The 27,423-nt window shown below is 35.3% G+C and overlaps 2 protein-coding genes across 2 annotated transcripts in view; both read left to right on the forward strand.

Annotated features, from left to right (window-relative positions):
- Positions 1 to 11,363, forward strand: part of LOC100369277 (synaptotagmin-6-like) — a 30,149-nt gene extending 18,786 nt beyond the window's left edge. Inside the window, exons 2-5 of the mRNA XM_085506543.1 lie at positions 3,395 to 4,245; positions 4,660 to 4,780; positions 5,453 to 5,624; positions 6,295 to 11,363. Coding sequence (XP_085362669.1) covers positions 3,586 to 4,245; positions 4,660 to 4,780; positions 5,453 to 5,624; positions 6,295 to 6,499 — 1,158 coding nt within the window. The 5' untranslated portion in view covers positions 3,395 to 3,585 and the 3' untranslated portion in view covers positions 6,500 to 11,363. The remainder of the gene's footprint in view (positions 1 to 3,394; positions 4,246 to 4,659; positions 4,781 to 5,452; positions 5,625 to 6,294) is intronic.
- Positions 11,364 to 14,984: 3,621 nt separating this feature from the next.
- Positions 14,985 to 26,633, forward strand: LOC102801489 (uncharacterized). The gene is made up of 8 exons (XM_085506209.1): positions 14,985 to 15,168; positions 17,016 to 17,140; positions 17,966 to 18,088; positions 22,872 to 22,975; positions 24,499 to 24,571; positions 25,442 to 25,503; positions 25,959 to 26,012; positions 26,403 to 26,633. The coding sequence occupies exons 1-8, from the start codon at positions 15,002 to 15,004 to the stop codon at positions 26,493 to 26,495; spliced, it is 801 nt and encodes a 266-aa protein (XP_085362335.1). The 5' UTR covers positions 14,985 to 15,001; the 3' UTR covers positions 26,496 to 26,633.
- The last annotated feature ends 790 nt before the right edge of the window (positions 26,634 to 27,423 follow it).

Below are 27,423 nucleotides of genomic sequence, written 5' to 3' on the forward strand. Positions count from 1 at the left end.
TTAATATCGCAAGGTTTACATAATTACGCTATGTTTCTTTTATTGGAATAATAATGTACCATTTAACCATTTATCTTCTATAGAGCATACTTTGAATACCTGTTTACTACACCTGAGTTCAATGACCTGAAAATCCAGCTCTCTAAATATACCTCAATATCAATATTAATATTTATAGCTTATACAAAATGAAATATAACAGTAATCATAATTGAAACATGCTTATGAATAACATATATGTTTGGTTTAAGGGGAGGTGGGTTGGGAGTTGGGGTGCAAAAATCACAATACATTGTTTTCAAGGAAAAAGTCAATTTTAAGAATGAATACATGTACATGTGATGTATAGGGTGAAGGTAGTGTGTGTCTAACATTATTCAAAAATTACAACAGTATATCTGTTTTTTGCTGCTTATTTTAAAACATAGAAATTAATTGAAATGAAAACAACTCATAATGGCTATGTGTTCTGTAACATTGTATATACGTATTCTGATCAAATGTTATAGAAGTATAAATGGAACAATGTTTCCACATATTTTTAGCGCTTGAAAATGTTCGGTTATATGGGGAAGGAGGGGTTGAAGCTAGACAAATAGATCAGATTTGCCATGCACACATGTTTTAATTATTCATGGACCCTAAAACCCCTACACAACTACAAATGTTTCTTCTACTAATATTGACTTACGACATCACAGACTCTGTCGGCGTATTGACACTTTTATAAGCTATCTACATGTCCTCTGAGTTCTATAAGAATGTAAATTACAATAGTGACGCATTAACTCAAGCAAAATTCTAAAAGGGTTATTTTGATCTGCTGACGAACGCTGACTTACTTAAATGCCAAAGGGGACTTTTGTCAGTTTTCCACCTGTTTGAATGATATCACAGCGTTTGCGATGATCTTTGCAGTAAGATCAGCCTTTTTTCACTCAGTCTGAAATATTTCTTGGTTTTAGTTGATATACATCTTGCTAGTCAGGTTGACTACTTAATTTCCATTTCATGTTGGTACATTTCACAGGTTAGGTTTCTCTTTTTATATTTTAATTTCATGTCATTTAATATGTGTTATCATGATGTATTGTATGTTTTAGGTGCCACACCCAATTTTTTCTTTCAGTGATTCTATAAAAAAAAAATTGTTTAAATTTCTATGTATATGGTATTTTCATAGATTATTTACTTCCAACTGAAATATTTGAAAAATGGTTTGGTTATGCATAATTTGTTATCTTATTTTATTATTTTTTGTTACCACTTTCATGTCATTTAATTTGTGTTATGTATTGTATGTTTCTGGTGACACACTCAATTTTTCTTTCAGTATTTCTATACAAAAAAAAATGTTTCAATTCTTCTAAAAAAATTAAAATTACATAAAATCGTTTATTTACTTCCACCTGAAATGTTTGAAAAATGATATGGTGATGCAAATTTTTTGTCTTCATTTTATTATTTTTTTTGATCACTTTTATCTTACATTTTTAAAAATATTTTGGTAAAATTGTTAAATGCACCTTTGAAACTGACACATATGCTGACCAATGTAAATCTGTTTTATGAGACTTTCATCGTAATCTAACCGTGCTTACACACAAACAAAAGTTTAATTTATACTACCACTAGAGGGCAGTATAAAAGCTTGAACTTGAAAGAAATGTTTTATCATATCGTTTATTTCGTGACACAAAATGTATGATAACAATCAGATATCAGCTGTTGTACATGTAAATGTGCCTGAGATAAAAGATAGCGAGGTCATCATTTGTGGACAACAAGTGCACTATGCAAAAACTGATGTAAAGTAAGATTAAATTTAAATTAGAGCAGATCTCATATAATAATCTATACTTAAATCAAATTATTTTCTTATTTTTTCATCCATCACCTGGTGTTATTAATTTTCAATGTGTGTGTACATATGCTAATTCACAATATATATTGTAAAATGATTAATTTTTGCTTGTAATTTATTTTCACTATTTTCGCTGAAGAGATGATAAAAATCAGCAAATAAACAATGTTTTACATTCAACTCATTAAAAATCAATGAAAATAAACTTCATACAAAACAGTGAAAATTTATTCAAGCTTAAAATAAAGTATTTCACAGTATCTGGCTCCATCCCAGCTATATGCAGTACGATATAAGTGTAACTTAAAATTCCACTAGCTTTAAGCTACAATTTGTTACAATTTTCAAATTTGAGAACCTCTTCTTGAAGGTCAGAGGTCACGCAGAAACAATGACAGATACACGCAGAAACAATGACATTGTTTTGTGAGTTCAATTTCCTGTGATCAATTTCAACATTTAAAAAAAAAGCCATGAAATGTCTACAATACCCATTATACCTTTTTTTTTTCATAGTTTAATTTCCTAAATACATCATGTATCTTGAAATACATATGCACGTTCATTGGTTTGTGATCTGATTGAAGATGCATGAATGACGGCTATTTTGGGGCTAAAAATTAATCAAAATCAAGCATTACTGCTATTTTGAAACCTTCTCTAAGCTTAGCTATGCATGGCGAATATTGTTCAAACTTAGTACAGACATTTAACATGTAACCTTCATGCACCGTCATTGTTTTTTTTGTTTGGATTCAAAATGGCCGAGTGGACATTTTAACAACAGCTGTTCTAGAACCATATCACTGACATGCTCTGATTGTACATGTTCAAAATTTTTATTTCTTAAACTTGAGAATTCTTGGGGACTATCTGATGCATTTACTTGTTTAGCTGGTCTTCATTTTCGTGTCATGTGTCTTTTTGATTCAAATTATTTTGATTATGATATGGTGTCCCAATTTTTTTTTTTTATTTTTTCTTTGAAAACATTAATATTTTTGTTTTCATTTTTATAAATAGTAATAATGTGCACAATAAATTATATCATACATAGAGCATATATAGCATAAGAAATGGTGTCTATTATCACTTGCCATAATAAAAACAAAAGAAAATTCAATTTGGGCACAGAGGGCATGCTTCATACTTCATACACAGTGTCAATGCAACAATTCCTGTGTTTGAGAGTTTGAAATTAAGGGTTCTTTTAAACTGTTTGTCAGTGAACTCTGAGATTTTCTGTGAAAATACAAAAACCATAAGTGATTTCAAATTGTTCAACCCGTTTTACCACCAGTTCTTTTTTTTCATCACAAATTCACAAAATTGTCCTTTTTATAGTCTGCACTATCTTCCAAAAAGATTGGGGCAAAAACAGCAAAAGTTTTTGGGTAAATACTGAAAATTAACTCAAATTTGTCTGTTGGCTTCAAAAATAGAGAAAAAAGTGCAGAATAATTTGGCGAGAAAGTCTAAAAACTGTACTACATAAGATGTATTTAATGTACATTTCATTATATCTTCTAGGTCTCCCATTGGCTGCAATTATCTCGCTTTCGTTAGTTGCCTGCTTTGTATTGGTAGTAATTGTTGGCATCTTCTGTGCGAAAAGAAAGAAATCGCAGTGTGCTCGTGTGTGGATACGAAAACACAAAGTGGACAGTTCAGAAGATTCACATGAAAACTGCTGTTTCCATCTTGAAGCTAACTGTAACAATATGAACTCCACAATGAGCCAATCATCTCCGAATCCCAGTACGGATTCTAGCGGCTATGACTCACCGACAAGGATTTTACCTCGACAGTCGACCGTGCCTGTGATGACGTCAAAGAAAAAGCGAGAAATGTACCATCGGCAAATGTCACTGCAAGTTAATATGTCAAGTGTGGAATTTTCTGTTCAAAACGTCCAACGAAAGGAGCAGCCTCGTATAGGGAATCTTCGACCAGAGTTATACAAAACAGCCATAGAGAGCAATGGATCAGATGCTGAAGGACGAATTAATTTCACTATCAAATATGATCACCAATTTGAAACACTTATCATCAATATCATCAAAGCCATTGATTTACCAGCCAAAGACTTTTCCGGAACATCTGATCCATATGTTAAGCTGTACCTACTTCCAGATAGAAAGAGGAAGTTTCAAACAAAGGTCCATCGCAAAAACTTAAATCCTACATTTGATGAAAGTTTCAGTTTCAATGTTCCTTTCCAAGAAGTTCCAGAACGTAGTCTGCAGCTGAGCATTTATGATTTTGATCGGTTTTCACGACATGACTCAATTGGACAAGTTGTGGTGAAAAATTTAATGGAAAAATCTGATTTAAGTGTTGAAACTGAATACTGGATGGATATTCAGAAGAACACGCATGAAGTAAGCATTGAAAAATACTTCACAATATGCACATGATGTCATTTCTTGTTTGATGTCATATCCTCTGTATTTGATGTCACATCCTGTTTGTATGATACATTCTTTTTTCTGTTCAATTGTATCAATGTTTCCTGTATGTATTGATTGATTGATTGATTGATTGATTGATTGATTGATTGATTAAAAGTATCTTAGAATTTCAATGATACATATGCAATCCCTCAGGATGAAAGACCATGATCTGATCATGTTTCAGATGATAGTCAATAAGTGAATTGTCAAATCATTCTCGACGAGTATCTCTGTTAGTGATTTTGGTTATTTGACGATCAAACACAGATGACTATGGAAGATCATCATATCACGGATATCAGAAAATCAATTTAGTTACATACATATAAATTTTTGTTACAGGATAAAGCTGACCTTGGGGAGCTGATGTTTTCTCTTTGTTATTTACCAACTGCTGGAAGACTCACACTGACAGTCATAAAAGCTAGAAATCTTAAAGCTATGGATATCACAGGTGCTTCAGGTAAAACAACATGTCACACTGGTTTTTTTATACTATCAACAAACACAGGCACTGTCATGTGATGATTTCACATTCTGTATGTGCTACGCGCCAAATAAAGATGATTTCATATCACATACTAACTATGCACTAGAATTGTACTGTGAACAAAGCACAAGTATACTTTGTAGTCATGGAACACTTCATATTGAATGGGAAAGTTATTATGTTGTGTACACGCAATTTTGAAATTAAATGTACAATTTTGTTGACCAGGACTGCTTAGGATGTTCAGTCAATTATTTTAGTAATGATATTGAATAGCATTAATTTTGTCTCAAACAAACAAGCCTGTTCACACTTCAATTGTGGTGTTGTAATATTAATGAAATGTTTGGGTGAAAGTGGATTCAAAATTATAACATAATACTCCAAGTATGTTGCAATAGTTGTACTGTTTAATTTTAACCTACTCAAACTGACATAGTAATAAAATTATATTGGCCAAGTTAGTGATCGAAAAACAAAAGAAGTCTGATGTGGTTTTGACTAGTAAATAAATACAATGTTTATGATGTCATAGTTTTTGATATTGTAAATTATTAACCAATAACAAACTGTTCAAAAGTTTAGAGAAAATTCTACTCTGTTCAGCATTCTTAGATTTTTGTTTATTGATTTTGTTGCTGACAGATCCGTATGTAAAGATTTCACTAATGTGCCAAGGAAAACGTCTGAAAAAAAAGAAGACAACTGTGAAGAAAAACACCTTGAATCCTGTTTACAATGAAGCTATCGTGTTTGATGTTCCACCAGAAGTAATGGACCAGATAGCATTGTTGGTAGCTGTAGTAGACTATGACAGGTAAGTACAAAAGTGACCTCCATCTGTTGTAGATTATGATAGAACTTCTTTTAATATTTGTGCCACCAAAAATAATAATAAATGAATGATAAAATAATAAATGAATGAACAATGAATGGATACAATAATAAAAACATGGTGTTATTGGCTTATTTTAAACTGTGAGAACCAGAAATGGTGGATTTTGATGCATTTTACAATTAAAATGACCACTATTCAATTTTCTTGAATCAGATCATCAAACAAACCTTGTACATGAGTATGTGTGACATAATGTATAAAGTTCTAATCAAATCACGTTAAAGATATCTCTTAAACATCAATGTGCCATGATGTACCACATTTGTACAAAATCTTATTACATACTCGAGATCCAGTTCCAATATGGCAGAAATTCTTGAATTTCTTTATTTGTTAGCACAAAATGGCCACCACTCAGCCATCTTTAATCACATCATGAACATGTGTACCCCAAGATGCATGATGTATGTGTGAAGTTTGAATGTTATCAGCCCAGGCATATCCAAGGTAGAGTTAGAAACACAAGACAAGGTGCAATCTGCAAGTCCCTGTATTCGTACTGCATCACATCAGGGACCTATTGTTTTAGATTGAGAAGTTATTTGTTACTGCAAATCTAAAACTCATACCTTACAACTTCCGTCTGTAGAGTTGGTCACAGTGAACTAATTGGTGTAACAGAAGTGGGACCCAATAGCTGTGGTATCGGAGGAGATCACTGGGGTGAGATGATAGCACAACCTCGTAAACCAATTGCATATTGGCATCCACTTTTGGAGTCAGTGGCAACACTGAACAGTGGCTCTATGGGGAGTCTTAAAGGTTGTATGACCCCGCAGCAGTCATTTGATTGAATATACAAGAGCTCTATCATAGAAGCCATGGAATCGAATATGGAAATGTGGTTCCTATGATGATGCCTTCAATCTGCTTGTTGCATCACATATTGAATAATTCAAGACTGGTGTAATTGTCCGAAGATACCAACTTCATCAGCTGAAGACACTGAAAGTGTTGTTGTCAATTGAATTCACCATCAAGAATGAAAAAGAAATGCGCTGAATGACAAATTGAGAGGAAGTTTTGACAAGCATATCACTAAGTTTGAGCATAATTATTTCAAATATTCTTTCTACATTTTACATTTTACCTGTCAATTTACATTGAATTGCGTGGCTCAAATTATTATGCCTCACAGTTTTATTGATTTTCTTTTATGAGAATATGATGTATACTGGCGAGATAAGCTTGTAATGTGCTGTCACATAGATATCACTGATTACTGTTGGCGCTAACAAAACACAACATATCAAATTATTGTACTCAAATATATTGTCTCATTCTGATGATCAGTTTCATTTTATATTGTCTTACTTAATGGTTTAAATATAATAATGATATTTTCAAAGTTTACTTCAATGTAGTGAGCATTTTTCCCACTGAAAATAACTGGTTTAAGACTTTTTCTTGTTTTATAAATGTACAACTTTTATTGTGTCATCTAGAGGAAAATTTACATTTCAAGACAAATTGGAGTAGAATACTTCGTCATTTTTTGAATAGTTTTAGTTGTTACAATTAGTTCATGTATAATGATGTCATTGTTATATCAACTAGAACAACTACCTGTTTATCACACAATTCAGCATTGTCCCATATGGCATGGATTTTGAACTAATTTAAATATTCATGGGAATACAGGTTTCAAACATGAGCACTGAGACATTGCCTTCTCTCTTGTTCCCAATCCCGTTTTTTTTGCCAAACTGGAATCATTTGCTGCTTTGCCGCTGCAGTGATGCAAACTAACTAAATTAAACAGGGATACAATTTTTTGTCATAAAGTTGTTTGCACAAAATATTTTTTTGTAGAAAATTTGTCTGAAAAAATACAAAAATATATAAATTCAATCTGAATCCATAGAATAATTTTTTTCAAAACAATATTTGTCGAAATTCCCGGATAATTTTGACAACTATAATAATACCTATAACAGTATCCATTTGTTGGGAAAATTTACTGTTAAGTTCAACTTAATATAATCGATCTGCCAGTGGACCTTTTGCGTGACATATTCATTTCATATTTTACTTAACTATATAATTAGTTATAATTAACATTATGCACATTTTTCTACCATATGTTTTTATAGAATGTCGCTGTTGTTGCAAGGATATTTTGTATATCTGAACTCTAAACGGTGCCAAAATAGTATCATGTTTTCCTTACGTTTTAAAGCGGGAGGGTCGTCATCTACGCACAAGCGGGAGTCCCAAGCGACGATAACAACACACGCTAACAACGCAAAGACTCATGGGTAGACGCTTGTTTGTAAACAATGACTCGCTTTGGCCATCTGATGCATGCGCAGGTGACGACTCCCCCACTTTAAAGACTATTGTATTTGCTCTAGTACATTCGCTAACGTATATATCAGAGGGCGTCTTTTGACAAAATAAGTAATATTTAGATAATCTTGTATATAAAAAAAGCAATGTTTTGGTTTATGATAAAAGCACTATTGATGGAGCAAATACGGTATATATATTTTTTTCATTTAAAGTATACAATGCACATTGTACATGTACATGTATTACAACATGGCACGTTGGTATATAAACAAAGTATGAGTGCCGTCACTACAGTCAGACACACCACTTCCCACACTGTCATTACCAGGACAGCTCAAAATGGCATGTCACGAACACCACCCACTGTGAATAGCAGACAAAGATGTTTTGGGTTTCGCCCATCCAACATCATTTCTCTGACATGGCAGGTCTGGTTTTGTTCGAACTTGTAATTTTTTTCAGTTCAGTGGGTAGCACGTCATAATCTCCTGACATTTAATTATAATATACATATTTAACTGTTTATATTTCATTCGGTCTCCAACAACACACTTTGAACTAGCTGTGTCATTGACAATGAATTGTAAATTGTGGTGTGTTTTTTTTTAAATAGTTTTTTCAATCAAATAGATAATCTCAAGTTGTTTGGAAGATAAATGATCACTGTGAATGTATGCTACAATTCACGAATTCTTTAATAAGACAGTATAAGCTGATTTTTACTTTAAATTGTTTGTTGTGATGCAGACTACAACATATGTGGACACTTGAGAATGATGCATGAACCGTATCGACTATTGTACTATGATATTTTCTTAGCGATTTTCACCCAAACCCAGTGGGAGTAACAATTCAAAACATGATATTACTTGACGCCACCAATCAACTTTCTTTAATAATCAAGTTATACAGTGTTAGAAAATTTTCAAATATACCCCATAACAAGTATATTTCGCTGGTGAACTTTTTTGAAATCTGACAACAGATACAGTTAGGGTAGTAATTAAGTTAATAGTACAATTATTCTATTTATACTTCAAGTTGACAATTACGTCATTGTACTATAGCAATTAATGCTAACACAATGAGCACAACTATGTAAAGTATTTCGAGTGACTGGTAAATGTTGAAGCTGTACAAATAGTTGTTTATCCTTTTAGCTGATGCATTATCACTATTACAGTTTCGAATATAAACATTTGTACTATCACCATGGCGACATTTTTACTTTTTGTATGTTATTTTTCAATTTTATATAACAATGTCACATTTCAACCTGACCACATTTACTGCATATTTATAAGAACAAATGTCAAATTGAAAAAAAAAATCATTATATTCATAATTAAAAATAATTATATGGCTAAATTAGTGCATTTTCTTGTGATGTACAATAATTTAAAATGTTTCTGATGATTGTATATTTTGAACAGTACTGTTAATTTCTGTTCTGTAAGTAATTTTTCCTGTCAATGAAATATTTAATATAATTTTATATCCCCACAACAAACTGCTTTATGTTTGCAACATACATAGATATGCAATATATTTATAGAAATTTGATTTACGAATGCTTGTTAGTCGTGTGTTGTAAATTGTTCACATGTATGTACGCATTCATGTTTAGTGCATCATGTGATTCAAACAAAGGAAAGATTTAGCCATGTGCATATCATCTAGTTTTACAAACAAAGATGGTCAATTGGATTTTTTTTAATAATACATATACTCAGTGTATCAACTAACTAGTTCTGTTTTAATTAGTTCTATTCTGTGTACAATACACTCAGTTCCAAGTGGCCAAGTCATTTTTGTTTACTGTGTGCTATTTAATTTTGAAAAATACATATGCATTGACCTATTTGATGGACCTTCATGTTCAATTGGGGGTAATGTATTACCATTTGAGATACAGAACAACGTAATCGAATTTGAGAATCGTCTCGTTAATATTTACCTGTTGATTGTTGGAAATTTGCCACTATATAATACATTTACAAAGGTCGTAGATAAGTATTGTGCAACAGAAAAAGCTTTCATTTTCTATTCCACCGGACGCTTAAAGATATACGACCAACCACTTAGTATCTAATACGCATGTGATGATCGAATATTTCAGTAATCGAGATTATCACTTCTATAAAATAAAACTCAGAACATGTTTTTTTTAAATTTATTCTTAACTGTCCCTCAACACAATTATGCTATTTAAACATACAGTGACAGTTCGAAAGCATCCGTGAGATAACATAAACCTGTTATTTTTTTAAATCGTCACTATGGCTACTAACTATGTAATGTTTCACTTTGATTCAGAGATTAATATGTATTTATTGTAATTTATAAAAATAATCGTTTTTGGTAACCAACAACTATTGAAAGACAACATCCCTGACATAACAAAATTGTTTGGGTAAAACGTTGTTATAATGACTATATATACATACACTTGCACTTGCACAAGCATGTAGAAACGTTTAAATGCGCTAGAAATACTTGAAAACTTCCACAACCTTGATTTTGTTATTCCCCAATAAGATTACGTACGCCCTACTCTGATAGCCATTTTGAATTGAAAATTTTCTAATGTCAACGAGGTTCATAATTCCAAAACTAGTATTTTTCTTTAGCCAGTCACAGCTTGACAATCTGTTTCAAATATATTGGCCACGTTCATCTAGGCTGTTGAAAGTAATTAATGTGATGATTGCTTATTGTTTAAGTGCCATGGAAAACCAACGTGAATAGTAATTCAAGATACTTAACACTATGTTGGTTGACCTACAGTATTTCAAAGTGTATAATCGTGGAAACGGCAAAAAAATAATTACATAGCCGCTGTCACATGCATTAAACAATAAATGTTTTTTTTTGTTCACTGCAAGATCAATGCGTATTGCGTAAAAAGCGCCGACCAAATATCTGTCACAAAAATCGAGTGATTTGATTTTGATTTCTGTTTTTGTAGCCCAATATAGAAACATGGATCTTCCAGAAAATTACATGGTGTTCAGATACCATTATTTAATCAAAATGGATTATCATCAATTGGTATACCACATTCTTAAGCGTGAAAATACACAAAAAACTACTTTCGCGTTTGCCGAATCCCACGCGATATTCTATGCCCTTCGTTTGTCCTGCTTTTACGTTCGATTTTCATATCATCATACGTTTTAATGATTTCAATTCTGAGTAATCAGTTTTTAATTGTTCAAACAGTGTTTTTTTGTACAACATTATTGCTTGAACTGTGTATGATATCTGATATGTAACAAGATTTATCATGTAAATGCAGCATAATTTTACACTTGTACTCCATATTGAAGATGTTCTATTCATAAATAAATGTGTATTGAAACATTATGCCTTATGTGGTGTTATGTTATGTGACTTTACTGATTATGAGTGTAGTAGCAATATTTATATACAGTAAAAATAATAAATAATATCATTGTGTTTTTTATTTGGTTCATTGGAATTTATTACGTTTGTAAATTGTGAGGTTCCGGTGATACACAGACTTTTCTGATCAATTTGTTAAGTTTAATATTTGTAAGATCATGTAAGGTCTAAAAAGAATTCATGAAACTATTGGCTTAGTTATCAAGTTCCTGGAACCACAGAATTACTTTAATTGACTGACCAACGTAATTAGGTATGCAGTTCTTGGAATCATAAAAAGTCTTTCATAGCTTCATGGAGAAAGTCTTCATGGAGTTTCAAATCTAGTTATTTTGCAGTTACCCAGTTACTGCTATCTATATTACCGGTAATTCTGTTCATGGGATTATAGAATGTCTTGCATGGCCTTTATAAAATAACCAACCTAATTAGATGTGCAGTTCCTGGAACCATTGAAGGTATTTCACAACTTTTATGGAGTTTCAAATCTAGTTATTTTGCAGTTACCCAGTTACTGGTACCATTGAATATCGATATTAATTCAGTTCATGGGATCATAGAAGGTCTTGCATGACCTTTATGAAATAACCAACTTAATTATTTATGTAGTTCCTCGGATCATAGAAGGACTTGCATGGTCTTTATGGATTTACAAATCTGGTTTGTTATATACAGTTACTCGGTCACTGGTGTTGTAGAACGTGGAAGCTGCAATCTCTCACTTGTCTGCTAGCAGTTACAGATCCACTGAGTGTACATATCAATTAAGCCAATTGGGTCGTCACAATAGTAAATAATTTGTTGTGTTACCTGTATTACATGTATATACTTGTGTAATATACGTGTGACATTTCTATAGAGCGATTTACTCAGTTAATTAGGGCAACCATAGGTTCATCCATTAACCAGTGCAAACAATACCGCCATTTTAGTGTTTGTCACGTGCGTAATGCCAAGACACGTTTTTCTACATATCATGTACAAACGTTTTCTCAAATTTGGTGTTTGTCGCTTGCGTATCCCTACCTGACCCGATCTTAAAAATAATGCCAAGACATTTTTGTCCATATCTCGTGTGCAAACGTTTTTTTCAAGTTTAGTGTTTGTCGCCCGACCCGAAAACTAATGACATTACAGATGAGTGGGTGTAAATCTTACCTGACCCGACCATAACCTAAATACTAAGACAACTTGGGCCTACTTCTCAAGGTGCGATTATCGCCGCCAATTAGGTGTTTGTCGCTTTTGTAAACCATACCACAATACAGTGGTTGATGCATTCATCTGCGCTGCCTGTTGGTACTTATTTACCGAATTTCCAAAGTTGCATTGTAAGTTGATAAATTAATCTAATAAATATACAGGAATTATGGGATATTTGATTAAATTACATGATTTCTTAAAATGTTATAATATTAATTGCTAATTTCGAGCCTTAATCAACATCTCCACCGACAGAACTACTACACCACAGACTATATTGATCTGTTTTTCGAGTATTTTTCGTAATATAGGACACACCATCGTAACACTTATAAATGGAATATCTACTATTTTTGTATGGTGACGTTTTTGGGCGGTTTATCGTTCTCTTGTGATATTGTTTGTTTACTTTTTATGGTCCGACATTTTTAAGTTATGTTATTCACGTTTTACAGGTAGCTCTGAGCGGGCCTCGAACTCACTGCGCTTACAAGTTACTTTTGTTTACCTCGATGTCCCGACAGTTGACTGCAAATTAAATGAGTGGGAAAGCCAAAATGGTTGTTTTAGTGTGAGTGTTTATTTATCGTATGATTCGAGCCCTCGTTATTTGTATTATGCAGTTTTTCCTTTCCCACGTGTGCCATGTCGTAATATATGACCATTTTCTAGTTTCATTCTGTTTCTGTGTTTGTTGAATATTGTTTTTCTCGCGTGTCACGCCATGACCTGGTTTCTAATATTCAAGTGCGTGACCGACGGGCTATATGATCGTCATATTTAACACGCTGGGATATGTTACCGTTATTGTCAATATATTGTCACGTGATTTGATCCACCTTGTTGGTATGTCTTATAGCGGGCGCAAACACGATTCGTACGGGTAACTTGCAACTTTCCTGAGAAAGAATTTATCGATGTTCCAATATCCATATCAACTTCCCCAGACGGTGGAGGTGACCGTAAGTAGGATTTGTACGGATAATTTACAACTGTCACTCTATAGTTACAACAATGTTGAAATATGAACACAAATTAGCCATATAGTAATACATTAATTATTCACAAATTAAGTGGCGCCAGGGAAGTAAGATTATCACACAATGTAACAAATGGTTTTCATAACATTAGATCATTTGGTAGCACCAATAAAACATTTCCTTTCTATGATTGCAATGAGCATATGAACTTTTCTAGGTAATTTGACAACTCCCTGTACAAATCTTGTTTGCACCTGATGTAAGTATCTTTGTTGTAATTTATAAATACTAATTCGTATATTCCGAACAAACGACCGATCGAAGGAAACGTACTCTGTGACGTAATCAAGTCGTGTGTAGGTAAGTCTTCTGTGGTCCGGACCCCAAGAACTCCCCTAGATCCGCCACTGAGACCTGCCCCATTATTGTTTAAATTGATTCAACTGTTTACTCGTCATTACATGTATATTCTTGTGCACACTCGGCGAAAAATATACAGTCTACGCAGATCAAGTTTGCTTTAAAGCAAATGCTGTTACTATGCTATATTTCTACAAATCAAATAATTAAGACACACTTAATCCGTCATCCTCGTAAAATCCAACATTGAAAAGACGCAAAATTTGAAATGTTCACCTATTTTTGCTCTCAAATTTACGACATGTTAATTTTTTTGTAAAATGTGATAGTAAACACTCACAGGGGCCTGACGATCTAATCGTCTCAATGCATGGACGTCTATGGGACCGAGCGACTATGTCCCGGTACAGGACCTTGTCCTTGCTCAAAATAATAGAAATTATAGAATTAAAACAGTTTAGTAATGTGAAGCAAGCATATGTTATTAAATTTGATCATCACGCTCCGAAACCTCGAAAATCACTAATACTTGTTTCCGGCCGATCAGCTTGCACTATATATAAGACAAGGGAGGAAACAAAATGTGCACACATTTTTCTAGCAGCCGAAAATCACACCTCAAAATACAAAATACCTTGTCCAAACCAGTTACGAGTGCTTATAAGACACTGAACTATCGCAAAATGTTGTCAGATTACATATAAATAATATATTTTTATATATAGTCTTATATAGTCGCTCGGTCCCATAGACGTCCATGCATTGAGACGAATAGATCGTCAGGCCCCTGTGGTTACACTTTTGTAGAAATTATGTCAAATGGACGATTTTTCAGGCGACGAAGATGCAGTTCAGTTAATTAATTAATTAATTAATTTATTAACTGTTGGCCCCCGGCCCTGAACGCGAAGTCCGAACAACTCGATTCGCGAATTTTCAGCGCCCCTGCACGACAGAATGGAACGTTCGAGGGGCTCTGAAAAGGTATACACTCTGTCCACGTATTCCATGTTCATGTAACAGTTCATAGTTCAGCACATACGGAACTATCAGACAATGGCAGTGCAAGAAGGCAAAAGAGTAGCTTTAATTACAGGGTCAACGTCAGTTGATGGTATCGGGTATGGAATTGCTAAAGCTTTGGCTCAAGTTGGATATGATATTATTCTCCAAGGACGACGAAGTGTAGCGGATATAGAACCCATGAGAGAAGAGATAGAAAGGTGACCTTGATGATACAGGGCGTACGACTCAAACACTGTTAACATCTTAAGTCGTACCTCCATAAAATAACACCATACAATCGGAACTATAATTTGGCATGATAACGCCCAATGTTATCATTGTAGGATCGATACCACGTATAACTGGGCAGTGCTTTCGACCAACTTGAACGTGAAACTTTTGTGTGTGTGTTTATATTGTGTGTATGACTCAGCAATATCCAATGTTTTCCAGTATTTGTACTAAGGATTGTTATGATACCGAGGCTCCTCAATCTCCGAGTTGCCATATTGAATCACTGGACACCATTGCTCGTGATATTTAAACAACTAATTTATTGTTTACCATTGTCTTTTTCAGGATTTAAGCTGAAAATTATTCCAGTTAACAGCCCCACGCATCAAAAAAGAAACCCATTCAGTCTCTCATATTTGGGCAATCCTCAGGCTGGTCCAATCTGATTAAAATAAGATCTTAGTTTTCTTTTGTATATTTATTTTATTTTATTTTATTTTGATCTAGTGTTTATTTTTTGAGGTTTTGGCGAAAGCCAACAAGGCAGGGCGGAATTAAAAAAAATCACAAAATCAAAGTAAAATAATAAAATAAAAAGACATTAATAACAATTATTATACATCTGTCACCGTAACGCCATAAGTTACAGCGTGCCATAATTTTGCGGTATTTTACGGGGTATTTTCATCCTACCATATTAGGAAATGCGAATTCCAAATATGGAATGATTACGCGCGTAAGCGTCCTCTAATAATAAAAACAAACATGGCTGCCACCAGGGTTTGACTGGACTTCACACAAAGAAGTTCGCTAATTCTGTTCTAAATTTTTTGGATTTCGGCATTCCCATGATGTATCCTTAGTAGGAAAAGATGCGCGTCGGTCGATACTGCCGCTGTACTGTCTTCGTGCATACTTTGAGGTATCTTCGCAATAACCTTATAGTATTAAAAAATATAATAAAAATAAGTTTATAGCCAAAATAATTAAAGCCCGTACAGTACATCATAATTTAATCAGATTGACGCTGGTCATTATTCGTGAAAAATTAATAACACGATGTGATTATTGAATGATTATTGACCAGAACTTGGTGATTAGTGACGTTATTCGTATTATGCTATTCATGCATAATTATTAGCAACAGCCTCATGCTTTTTGACCTCATTTGTAATATATTACATCATATGTTATGTCATTAATGTCCGTGTTATTAAAACAACCCTGAAATGAAAGTTTAATTTGAGTTGAGATAACTTTGAGTGTCATGTGGACTTCTTGTATATATCTCTAGTCCCCGTAGACTCGTTTTCCAGTCTGTCCCTGGCGTATAAATTTGCCGTTCTTGTTTGTCACACTGCCCTCAACGATATGTGTTTGTATGTACAGGGGAGACGGTAAGCGGCTCGCAAGGCATCCGGACTGAATCACAGTAGCACGGCACGATATGAGACCGGAATCGTTTATTCAAATTTACCTATAAAGCCATGCCATCTCATCAATAAATAAATATTTAATTTGACCCGACCAAGCCAATGGGTTGACCACTGCAGGGATATAAATGAATACAGCAGCAAACATGAAAACTCCATGAAAGGCTGAGAGATAATATGTTAGATAAAAAAAAAACGTCCAATGTTTGTGAGGGTGGTGAATGAAATGAAATATTAGCAAAACGACAAATATTTCTCTCCATTTCGATTGAATATTTGTTATATAAGCTTATATAATTGTTATTACATAAACATAAACAATTTCTTGAAAGAGAAGTTCACTCCTTCCTAAAGAATATGCACTCATATTTATGTATGTTTGTTCCTATTTATTGTAGTTCGTTTAAAGTCACATGCCATTACCTAAAGGCAGATTTGTTGCAACGAGCAGAGATTGAAAGTCTATGCAGTAACATAAGAACGATCTATCCTGATGGAATAGACGTCCTTGTGAACAACGCATGTAAGTCAGTTGACAAACAATTATGTCTTCAAGTTCACTGTACGTACTCAACTCCACTTTATAATACATCACTCGTTAATACTGTACTGTAATTGGTCAAAACAGGATCACTTGTTATCGGCTAAATTACCATAATAGCGCCAGGGAAATTTCCAATATGTCCGTCTGCTAGCTCGGTCGCTGATATCGATGGTCCGCTTCGAAAGACTGGACGATTTAGCTTTAGTTCAGAAGAAGAACTGGACACACTAGTAGAAAATAAAAATGCACCGAAGACGAAGGACGCAATCAGCAGTTTGAGCATGCAGTGTGTTTACTATTAATGGCACAGTATAAACGTGTAATGTGTTATAAAACACATATTGCATGACCATGAGGGCACTATTATACTATTTCCTCGAGGGGTTGTGGGTTACCAACAATACCTGCTATTTCACAAGGCCGCTTAATATCAAACATCATCATTTGCTTGGGACGAAATAGGTCCACTAAACCACGGTTACTAGTAACCTGTGACTAAACCACTAGTTTTTTATAAATAGCAAAAAAAAACACATTCACTTCATCATTCTGAGGTATTTCTCTGTGAGTTACGTGGATGCACGTTTTTTTCTTTACGTGTTAAAATTTAGTACCATCACACAAAAACAGAAATACAGATAATGGGTAGCATTGAAAATAAGACAAACTAGAGTGACGTGCTAGCGTCAAAAATTATAATCAGAGAAATATCCGATTGCTTGCCAAATTTCGCGGCGTTATTTGAAACATACTCAGGTAAATGTCACAGCATGGAGGTACATCACATATCAATCTTGTTTCCAGGTTTGTATGGATTGGCTGCGATAGAAGAATACCCAGTCGATAACTGGGATGATGTTTTAAAAGTCAACGTCACAGCTCCTTTTGATCTTATAAGACTAACACTTGGAGCAATGAAAAAGAAAGGTAACACACCGTTCGTATAAATCGCGCCCTCCTAGCGATGAAACTATTCTGCGACGTAGTAAATGAGTGTAGGGAACATCGGTCATAGCGTGTCCGTCAATAATCACAGTTCCCCTTCGTGGACTGTGGCACGCTATATCATATTTTAAAACAGCGTTGACGATGTTTTTAAAAAAGTGTTATGAGGTCAAAATTTGGGTCACGCAACAGTAGACGAACTGGGAATTTGAATTCAAACCTTTTACAGTATCTCTGAGTACCGCGAACATCATTTCTGTGGCATTATTTCGGTTTATTCGAAAATAACACCTCTCTATTTGCACAGTGATCACGTGATTACATGGTTCCATTTTTTTTGTTGGAATATTTATTTCAAATTATTTGAAAAATAAGCTTTCTAAAAATATATAACTTGATGGGATTCAAAGAATATGTTACTTCAGAAATGTACTATGGAATTGCAATAGCAAAAAACCTCTACTACATCCTTAACTCTAAAAGACAGACAAATACAAGGTCAAAGTTGTCTATTTGAACAACATTGCCAATATCAAATTACTTCATTTTGACATTATGCCTTGTCGCTAGAAGGCGCAGTTTATAGAAAAGACCTTTGTTGAGACGAACCATATATGCAAGGTGCAATTTGATAGTTTTAAATACCTTTCAACAAACAACCTACTCTCTGATTGGTCGAAAGGTCATGTGGCCAATCAGACAAAACCTTGCAAGTAGCTCCGTATTGACGCCAGATGTTTAAATCGATCAATGATATTATCATGTTCTATCGGTATCGCTTATCAAGTTCTGAGGAAGATGCAATCAGTGTTAATGCAATGCCAGTGACTGATAGGTGAAAATATGGACGATTATATTTCCGTGTAATCAATATCAACTCCTTTCGAATACCAGCCTACTAAATGGAAAACCTTTTTGGGCAATATAATATCGAAGCAGGCACACTGCATGTTTGAGAAACTTTTAACATTTTTGGCGTAAACATACCGATAATACAATCTGAAGTGGATTAAAATATTAAGATCTATGATTTAAACATTCCGAGAATAACAAATTATTCTTGAATTTAACAGCAAATTCCTTGGTTGATCTTGAAATTGTAGTGTCGGAACCACAATCGAACTGCGGAAACCACAAAGAGATACGTTATGTACTTAAGTTAATTATTATTGAGTTAGTTGATTGGGTACTCAGTAACAAGTTACGTAAGCCCAAACTTCCGGCCACACTGTATGTATACTTTCAACACACGCTTTATTCGGCAGTAGCTGTATAGTATTCGTGTAGTCTATATCGTATAATAAAGTCTCTTTCCTTGACTTAATCGATCGTCTCCTTTATCCTGTAATTTCGATTCCCACATTTTTTGGTGCCGAGACCAGGATTTAAGGAAACGATCATGTCTGCCAGAGGAACTCGCCCAGCCTACCGAGGAAAGATGACCCAGCTACTCAAGAAAGCCGAAGATACGATTGTGAAATTCAACAGTGAAGACGACGTGGATTGGGACAATCTCTTGATCACAAAAGAACATCTGAAATCAAGGACGTGATAGAATACTATGAATTCTCGAAGGATCTTTTAAAATCTGGCGGGTTTAATCTTAGGTCATGGGCTTCTAACTGCGAACAATTACGTGATCTCACTAAAGCCGACAATGTAGCTGATCTAAACACTGAGGTACACATACTCGGATTACGTTGGAAAACATTGTCGGATGAGCTTACCTACGCAAATAATATTTCAAATGACAAAACCATATTGCCAACTAAACGTGAAGTAAGTAGTGCAACGTCTAGCGTATACGATCCTTTCGGTTATTTAGCACCAGTGGTTATTAAAGCGAAGATATTTACACAAGAATTATGGAAACGAAAGCTCGACTGGGATGAACCTTTACCTTCCGATTTGACAAATGAATGGAACGCCATATTGACGGATTTGAAAACGGCTACGAACATTACAATGAATAGAGAATATTTCTCGGACGTTTATGACCGTAAAGACGACCACGAATTACATGTCTTTGTAGACGCAAGTACGAGGGCATATGGTGCCGCTGTTTATTTACGTAATAACAACACAGAACAAACATCTCTTGTTATGTCGAAAACCAGAGCAGCACCATTAAAGAAACAGACATTACCACGCCTGGAGCTCATGGGAGCAGTTATTGGCACCAGACTGATTCAATTTGTATCCGACGCACTAAAAGATACGGTGAACATTACGAAACACATAATATGGTCGGACAGCCAGATCGTTCTTCATTGGCTAAAGAGTGACAAGAAGTTGCCTTTGTTCGTCACTAACCGCGTTAACGAAATAAAGACCTTCCCCATGACAATGAAGTATTGTCCAACAAAGGACAATCACACCGGCTACAACACTCAGAACTATGGTGGTGCGGTCCTACTTGGCTAAAGCAAGGCGATTGGCCAATATGTCCTGTATTTGATAGTACAGTCCTGCATACCTTTGTGGAAACCGATACCGCTCAAGATACTACCACTGTGAACGAGACAACTAACGTCGGGATACAGCACATCATAGACGCCGACAGATTTAGCAGTTTAAACAAGCTATTACGTACAACAGCTCTTGTGCTAAGATTTGTATCTAATCTTCGAAATGACAAACATACATCTAGTACCCTGTCTAGTACAGTATCCGCTGAGGAATTACGCAAAGCCGAAACCAAGTGGATAAGAGATATTCAACGTGAAGCGTTTAGCGCTGACGTCACCACTCATCGCCGAAAGCCAACCCTCACCAGACAACTTGGTTTATTCTTCGACAATGATACATTACTCCGCTGTGGGGGGAGGTTACATAATGCCCCTCTCGACTACAACACGAAATTTCCAATACTCCTACCATATGGACATCGATATACGATCCTCGTTGTGTTGGAATCCCACTCGCGCATGCTCCACTCAGGATTATTATCCACGGTCACAGATCTACGACAAACATACTGGATACCAAAGATCCGCCAACTCGTGAAAAGAATTATACGACAATGCGTGACTTGTAGAAAAATCACCGGGAAACCATATCAACAGCCCATACAAGCCCCACTACAACACTGTCGTGTAAATGATGCGCCACCGTTCACGGTTACTGGTGTTGATTTTACCGGTGCATTATACGTAAAGGGACAACACGACGGAAAGGACCAGAAAGTTTACATTTGTTTATTTTCTTGTGCTGTTACCAGAGCAATACATTTGGAAGTCGTGTCTGATTTATCTGCTGCAACTTTTTTACGCGCATTTCGACGATTCTCCGCACGACGCTCGTTGCCATCCGTGTTGATCTCCGACAATGCGTCTACGTATCTGTCATCCGCCGATAAACTACAAGATCTGTTCAATTCTCCTGAAGTCACCAGATATTTAACCAACAAGCGAATGCAATGGAAATTCATTCCCAAACGCGCTCCATGGTATGGCGGTTTTTGGGAGCGTCTGGTTGGTATTACGAAAACCGCTATTAAGAAGGTACTTCAACGTTCATTCGTAACCTGTGATGAACTTAGCACAATTGTAGAAATAGAAGCCGTCCTGAACAATAGGCCGATTACTTATGTTTCAGGAAACGCGGACGACTTGATAGCACTCACACCATCGCATTTAATAAATGGACGTCCGATCACGATGTTACCAAGTCAACCAGTCGACCCTGACGAATTACAGGATCCCACCTTTGGTGATAACCAAACCGAAATTCAACGAAGATATTTACGTCTGTCTGAGTTGATTCAGCAGTTTTGGCGTAGATGGATCTCCGAATATCTACCCGCTCTCCGCGAACGCCATATGCTCACTGGTAAATCAACAAATACCGTCAAAATCGGTGACATTGTTCTCGTCCATCATGACAACCAGAAGCGACTGCATTGGAATATGGCAAAAGTTGAGAGATTAAACTACGGAAGAGATGGACTAGTCCGATCTGTGGATATTAAAACACCACACGGACGAACCAATCGACCGATCAGTAAACTCTATCCGTTGGAGTTAAACGCTGCAGATGACATCGAATTACCTAACGGCATTGAAATAACCAGACCCCGTAGAAATGCGGCCGCCGTTGCTCGTTGCAGAATAACAGACTTAAACGAACTGAAATTGTGTTAGTTTTGTGTGTGTGTACGACAATTTGCCTATGTAAATGGATATTTATCTTTAGTTGAATTAGTTACATGCTAGTATTTGAAGATATTTTACGTAGAACTTGACATGATTGTAGCTACATCGTTGTATTAGTATAATGTCGTATTTTGTTTTTTGATCGATTCTCTACCACATCGTTGTATTAGGATAATGTCGTATTTTGTTTATGATCGATTCTTTACCCCAGTGTGTTTTTTTTTTTTTTTTTTTACACTTACGTTTAGTATTCCTGTTTATATTTACTTCGAATTTAATCACTTGCGGGCCGGGAGTAATGTCGGAACCACAATCGAACTGCGGAAACCACAAAGAGATACGTTATGTACTTAAGTTAATTATTATTGAGTTAGTTGATTGGGTACTCAGTAACAAGTTACGTAAGCCCAAACTTCCGGCCACACTGTATGTATACTTTCAACACACGCTTTATTCGGCAGTAGCTGTATAGTATTCGTGTAGTCTATATCGTATAATAAAGTCTCTTTCCTTGACTTAATCGATCGTCTCCTTTATCCTGTAATTTCGATTCCCACATGTAGTGCACATTGCCAATAACTCGATTACTATATATGCTTCAATTTCAATAGGTTGGGGGCGTATCATTAACATATCGTCCATACTTAGCAAAACTACGTCACCAAACTTATCTGCCTATGTTTGTTCAAAACATGCCCTTGATGGATTAACGAAGGTAAGTACGTAACTAAGGTAACACACACATCTTGACCAGAAATAAGATACTTATACCTAAAATCCTAAAAACGAGACCCATTTCAGGGGCACGTCCCCATTAGGCAAGTTCTATGTATTGACCCCCCCCCCCCCGGGTGCCAAAGGACTGTCATCTCGTAATATAAGGAACCCTTAGTTGCGTCCATATATTCATAGAGATACATGTATATAGACAATCCAAATGTGTCAATAGACCATTTTTCTCTCACTGTGAGAAACAAAGGTCATAGCATCATGTAGAGTCAAAACATAGCGTTGGATTCGTCAAACGCAAAACAATATTTGGGTATTTGCACGGTCAATAATGTGCTATACACTTCGAAAATTTTTTTTAAAAGTTATTTCGTCTGTACGCGATATTCCTTTTTGAAAGATAGGCATTTCAACATTTAACTATAAAAAAAATCAAGCGCAAAATCATTTTTTCGTTTACTACGGCAGAAATTCGATCCGCGTCGTCTGCGCATTGTGCGAGATCTCGGCCGTGAACGGAAAATCACCTGTTTTGACGCGAGACGTGTTCTGTTATACAAATCATGATTTTGTATAGAAATGAGCAGCATCCCGAATCGTCTAAAACAGAACACATTAGCGACGAATGTTTATAAATACGTTATTGGTAACATCTAATCCTATACGACTATAATCCCAAATTATCGGTATCAAGTGATTTATTTATTTATTTATTTCGATGATTTGAAAGATTTCCGCAATAATGAGTAGTTCAAAGACTTGTTTTCTATAAATACTGTACATCCAGTATTGTATTCGGAGATGTAGCTACTAGACATGTGAGAGACGATTATCACGCAATGTACTATATATGGGTTGTTTGTCCTTGGAAGAATGAGGTTACCCTTTGCCACAACTACCTCCAGGTGTTCCTTGGGCAAGGTGTAGTACCTGTCAGCCTTGGGTGCCAACTTCCCACATAATAAGTTTGGTTGACGTCAGTAAGGGCATACGGTCATAAAAACCTTGCACCAACTCAACCTCACATCAGAGGTATTACCTGATGAAGGCAAATTTTACGTTTATTTAAATATGTATATATTTGTCCTGGGTACGATTTTAAACTACATCCGGTTGTGGAGTCTATGGACTTGGAAGAATTAGGTTACCCTTTACCACAAATACCTCCAGGTCATCCTTGGGCAAGGTGTAGTACCTGTCAGCCTTGGGTGCCAACTTCCCACATAATAAGTTTGGTTGACGTCAGTAAGGGCATACGGACGTGAAACTCCTGCACAAACAGATCCGCATAGGTGGACAATATTTCATGTAAATATGTAAATATATGTTTCAGTTGTTCTTAGCACTTGGCAGGGGGGTCGTAACCTCTTGTAGTAAGAACCAGAGTGACTGGCCTACCAAAGGGGTGCTAAGTATTTCATAGTACAAGTTATCTGTCACATACTTAATGTAATTTCGTTTTACTTACCCGTAAATTAAAATCACTATATTTTCTTGTAATGTTCTCAGACTGTGGCGAATGACTCTTTTGGTACTGGAGTTACTTGTAATTCAATCTGTCCTGCAGAAGTGTTAACCGGATGTGAGTATTTCAAAATTTTCTACATTGTAATCTCAGCGCAACATGGACATTTCCTTTAACTTCTCAATTCAAACTGGAACGAGTTTTCTACAGGCCTATCAAATAACATTGATAGGTTTTCAAATGACGTCTTTGCGCACTGTGTTCGTTGAATGGCTGGTTGATTCAACTTCCGCTGAAATTTGTAAATACATGTACTTATAAAGATGAAGGGAATACCGCTGTTGCACTGAGAGTAATATGCAATCGTAAAAATCCGAGCTCAATTAATAAGATTTTTTTTATTGCGATTGTATCACATCATACCTTATATGGATATTTGTTTTGTACCAGACCCCGCCAATACAAACTGCAATGCACATTTGCGTTGGTTTTCTTAACACTATGAATGGAAGTGAATGCATTGGTTTGTGTTCACCAACACTTCAAAGCTTTAAGATACTGTTTTCTTCTAATGTACGACAGACAAATGTGGAAGAAGTTATATTAAAACTTTTTATATGTAAAAATAAGCATATCATGTCCAACTAGCGTATGCACTTGTGTATAAACATTAAATAACTGCAACTCTATCGTCGAATTTAGATAGCCCTACTGTCACGTGGTGTTCACGTTCATACAAAAACACCAGGCTTGTGTGAGATACAAATTTACAAAACATCGAATGTGAACACAAGACAAAGGTCACAGTGACGTCAAAGAACATGGCATGGGATTCGACAGATGTTCGTTCCTCGATATGTTTATGCATAACATGAGATCATGTCGTAGAAGTAGTTAAAATCGTATAATCTGACATTTACGATCGCAAGCAGATGTGAATGGGTGAGTTTGTTCGTTGAATACTAAATTCATATTTTGTCATTTTAGTGAATATTGCTTACATAAAGCTCAATGCAACAACTTCAGGTCTGTCCTATGAAGAATGTGAAGTAAGTGATTGTGCGGTTAATTTATTATAACACGTATGCCAATTTAGAATGATTCACTTTGTTGTGCTATTATTAAAAACAAGTTAAATTTAAGTATAATTTTGTTATGCACTCAACGTCCCACTTCTGAAATTCAATTTCGTCGATTGTACATCACAATCGCACAGTGTCCTTTCAGTACCTAGCATCGGTTGAAGTGTGGCTTTAAACATTTTCGATGGTTTAATGTTTCCCGCCAATGTGAACATTTTGCACATTTGTTGGATTTTTATTGTTAATTTTGATCAATGAGACATAATTTCGCACCGCTATTGGTTTTTAATAACATAATTTGTGAACAAAATATTCCAAAGATTTGCGGATTTCATGTTGTGAAACGTGACCATATGACCAATTGCGAGTAATTGTTGTTTTTCAAGGACATTATTAACTTTTCAGTTTACATTCATTTACAGAAGAAACTTCTGCAAGAGTCCAATCCGAACGGGAAATTTGTTACCATTGAACAGGTACGGGTACGCCCACTTTTCTACTGCCGAAACTGTTTTCAAACAGATTCGTCCAAGCAACAAACAGAAACATTTAGAGTGAAATTTGCTAAAGTGAACATCATCATTCATTTCCATAACATCGTATAAATAGAGCTGAACAATTACATCAATTCTTCGACGCGCGCGTCACTCAAAAAGGCAGTGTTGGAATTTGTTTTATTTTGAACAAGGAAAACACGGGGAGGCAATGAACCTACGTTGGTGGCGCGAACACGCATGCGCACATCGACTTTGTTGATGTTTCATAAAAAATGTCTCACCCACAAACCAAATATTCAGAAAGGTCAAGCAAGCAAGTTGCAGTCTTGGAAACCTAGCCATCTTATTATTTATCTGTTCTTTTTTTAGGTTGCAGGGCTTGCCGTGTTTCTGTGTTCTCCGGCAGCAGACCAAATTACTGGTGCTAGTATTCCCATTGATGCTGGTCGCTGGGTTAAATAGATAGTTATAGTACACTAATTCCAATGTCATTAAGTAGAACGTATTGAACATCGATTGTATACATGTATCCAAATTAAACTGAAAGTTAAATAAATACATAAGAATATATACTACTTATTTTGTATTTACAAATACAACTTTTCTCTTTCATTCGTTTTTGTGATAAACGTACACAACTTTAACGTAAGCTTCATTATTTTTATATCGCCCTCTAAGGTCAGATTATGGCATTGTTCAAGATTTTACAACGTATATCATCGTAACTTTGATAGCTTAAAGGCGAAGTGAGATAATCGTTCACTGTTTATTGTACAACACATTATTTAAAATGTATGCCTTTCATATGGTTAGACTGGCACATTGTTAGCATTGAGTTTTATCTATTGACGAAATTAATTGAGTTCATAAATATATTAGAAACAACTCAAGTATATGTGAATTCACAGAAAACGCTTTTTCGAATACCACGGAAAAAAATGAAAGATGCAGCAATCAGTTGCATTTTTCGATGCACAGTTCTGAACGTTGGTTAGCTTACCTGAATACAGAAAATGTAGTGTACGCGTTTCCAATCGCCCATGGTCCACGACTCTGTTTTGACCATTTCTAATGTGCCGAGAACATCCATCATAATGTGTGGTTTGTACCATACATTTAGTCTTTTTTTTCCCATAGTTACCAGGAGTGGTATAACTATGCATATTCTAATATGATCGGTTTTGTATAATAATGAAATCTCAGTATAAACTTTGCACAGACTAGTGTTAATAATTATGTTGATATGTGTTTTAGTGAAATCATACATACCTTATAGCTAGTAGGCATCCTTCGGGAGGGGGCGCTTTTGGCTAAAGAATTTGAGGTTTTCGCCAAAATGAACAAAATTCAGCTAAAAATTGTGCGCGAATACGATCGACTCGACCTTGAA

This window comes from Saccoglossus kowalevskii, chromosome 12, assembly GCF_978046115.1.
Source record: "Saccoglossus kowalevskii chromosome 12, keSacKowa6.1, whole genome shotgun sequence".
Taxonomy (NCBI): Eukaryota; Metazoa; Hemichordata; class Enteropneusta; family Harrimaniidae; genus Saccoglossus; species Saccoglossus kowalevskii.

Excerpts from the sequence above, each read along its gene's own strand:
- LOC102801489 (XM_085506209.1), top strand. The coding sequence starts at position 15,002 with ATGGCAGTGCAAGAAGGCAAAAGAGTAGCTTTAATTACAGGGTCAACG. Across the intron at positions 18,089-22,871 it reads TGGAGCAATGAAAAAGAAAG|GTTGGGGGCGTATCATTAAC; the intron begins GTAACACACCGT and ends CAATTTCAATAG. Across the intron at positions 25,504-25,958 it reads TGTCCTATGAAGAATGTGAA|AAGAAACTTCTGCAAGAGTC; the intron begins GTAAGTGATTGT and ends ATTCATTTACAG.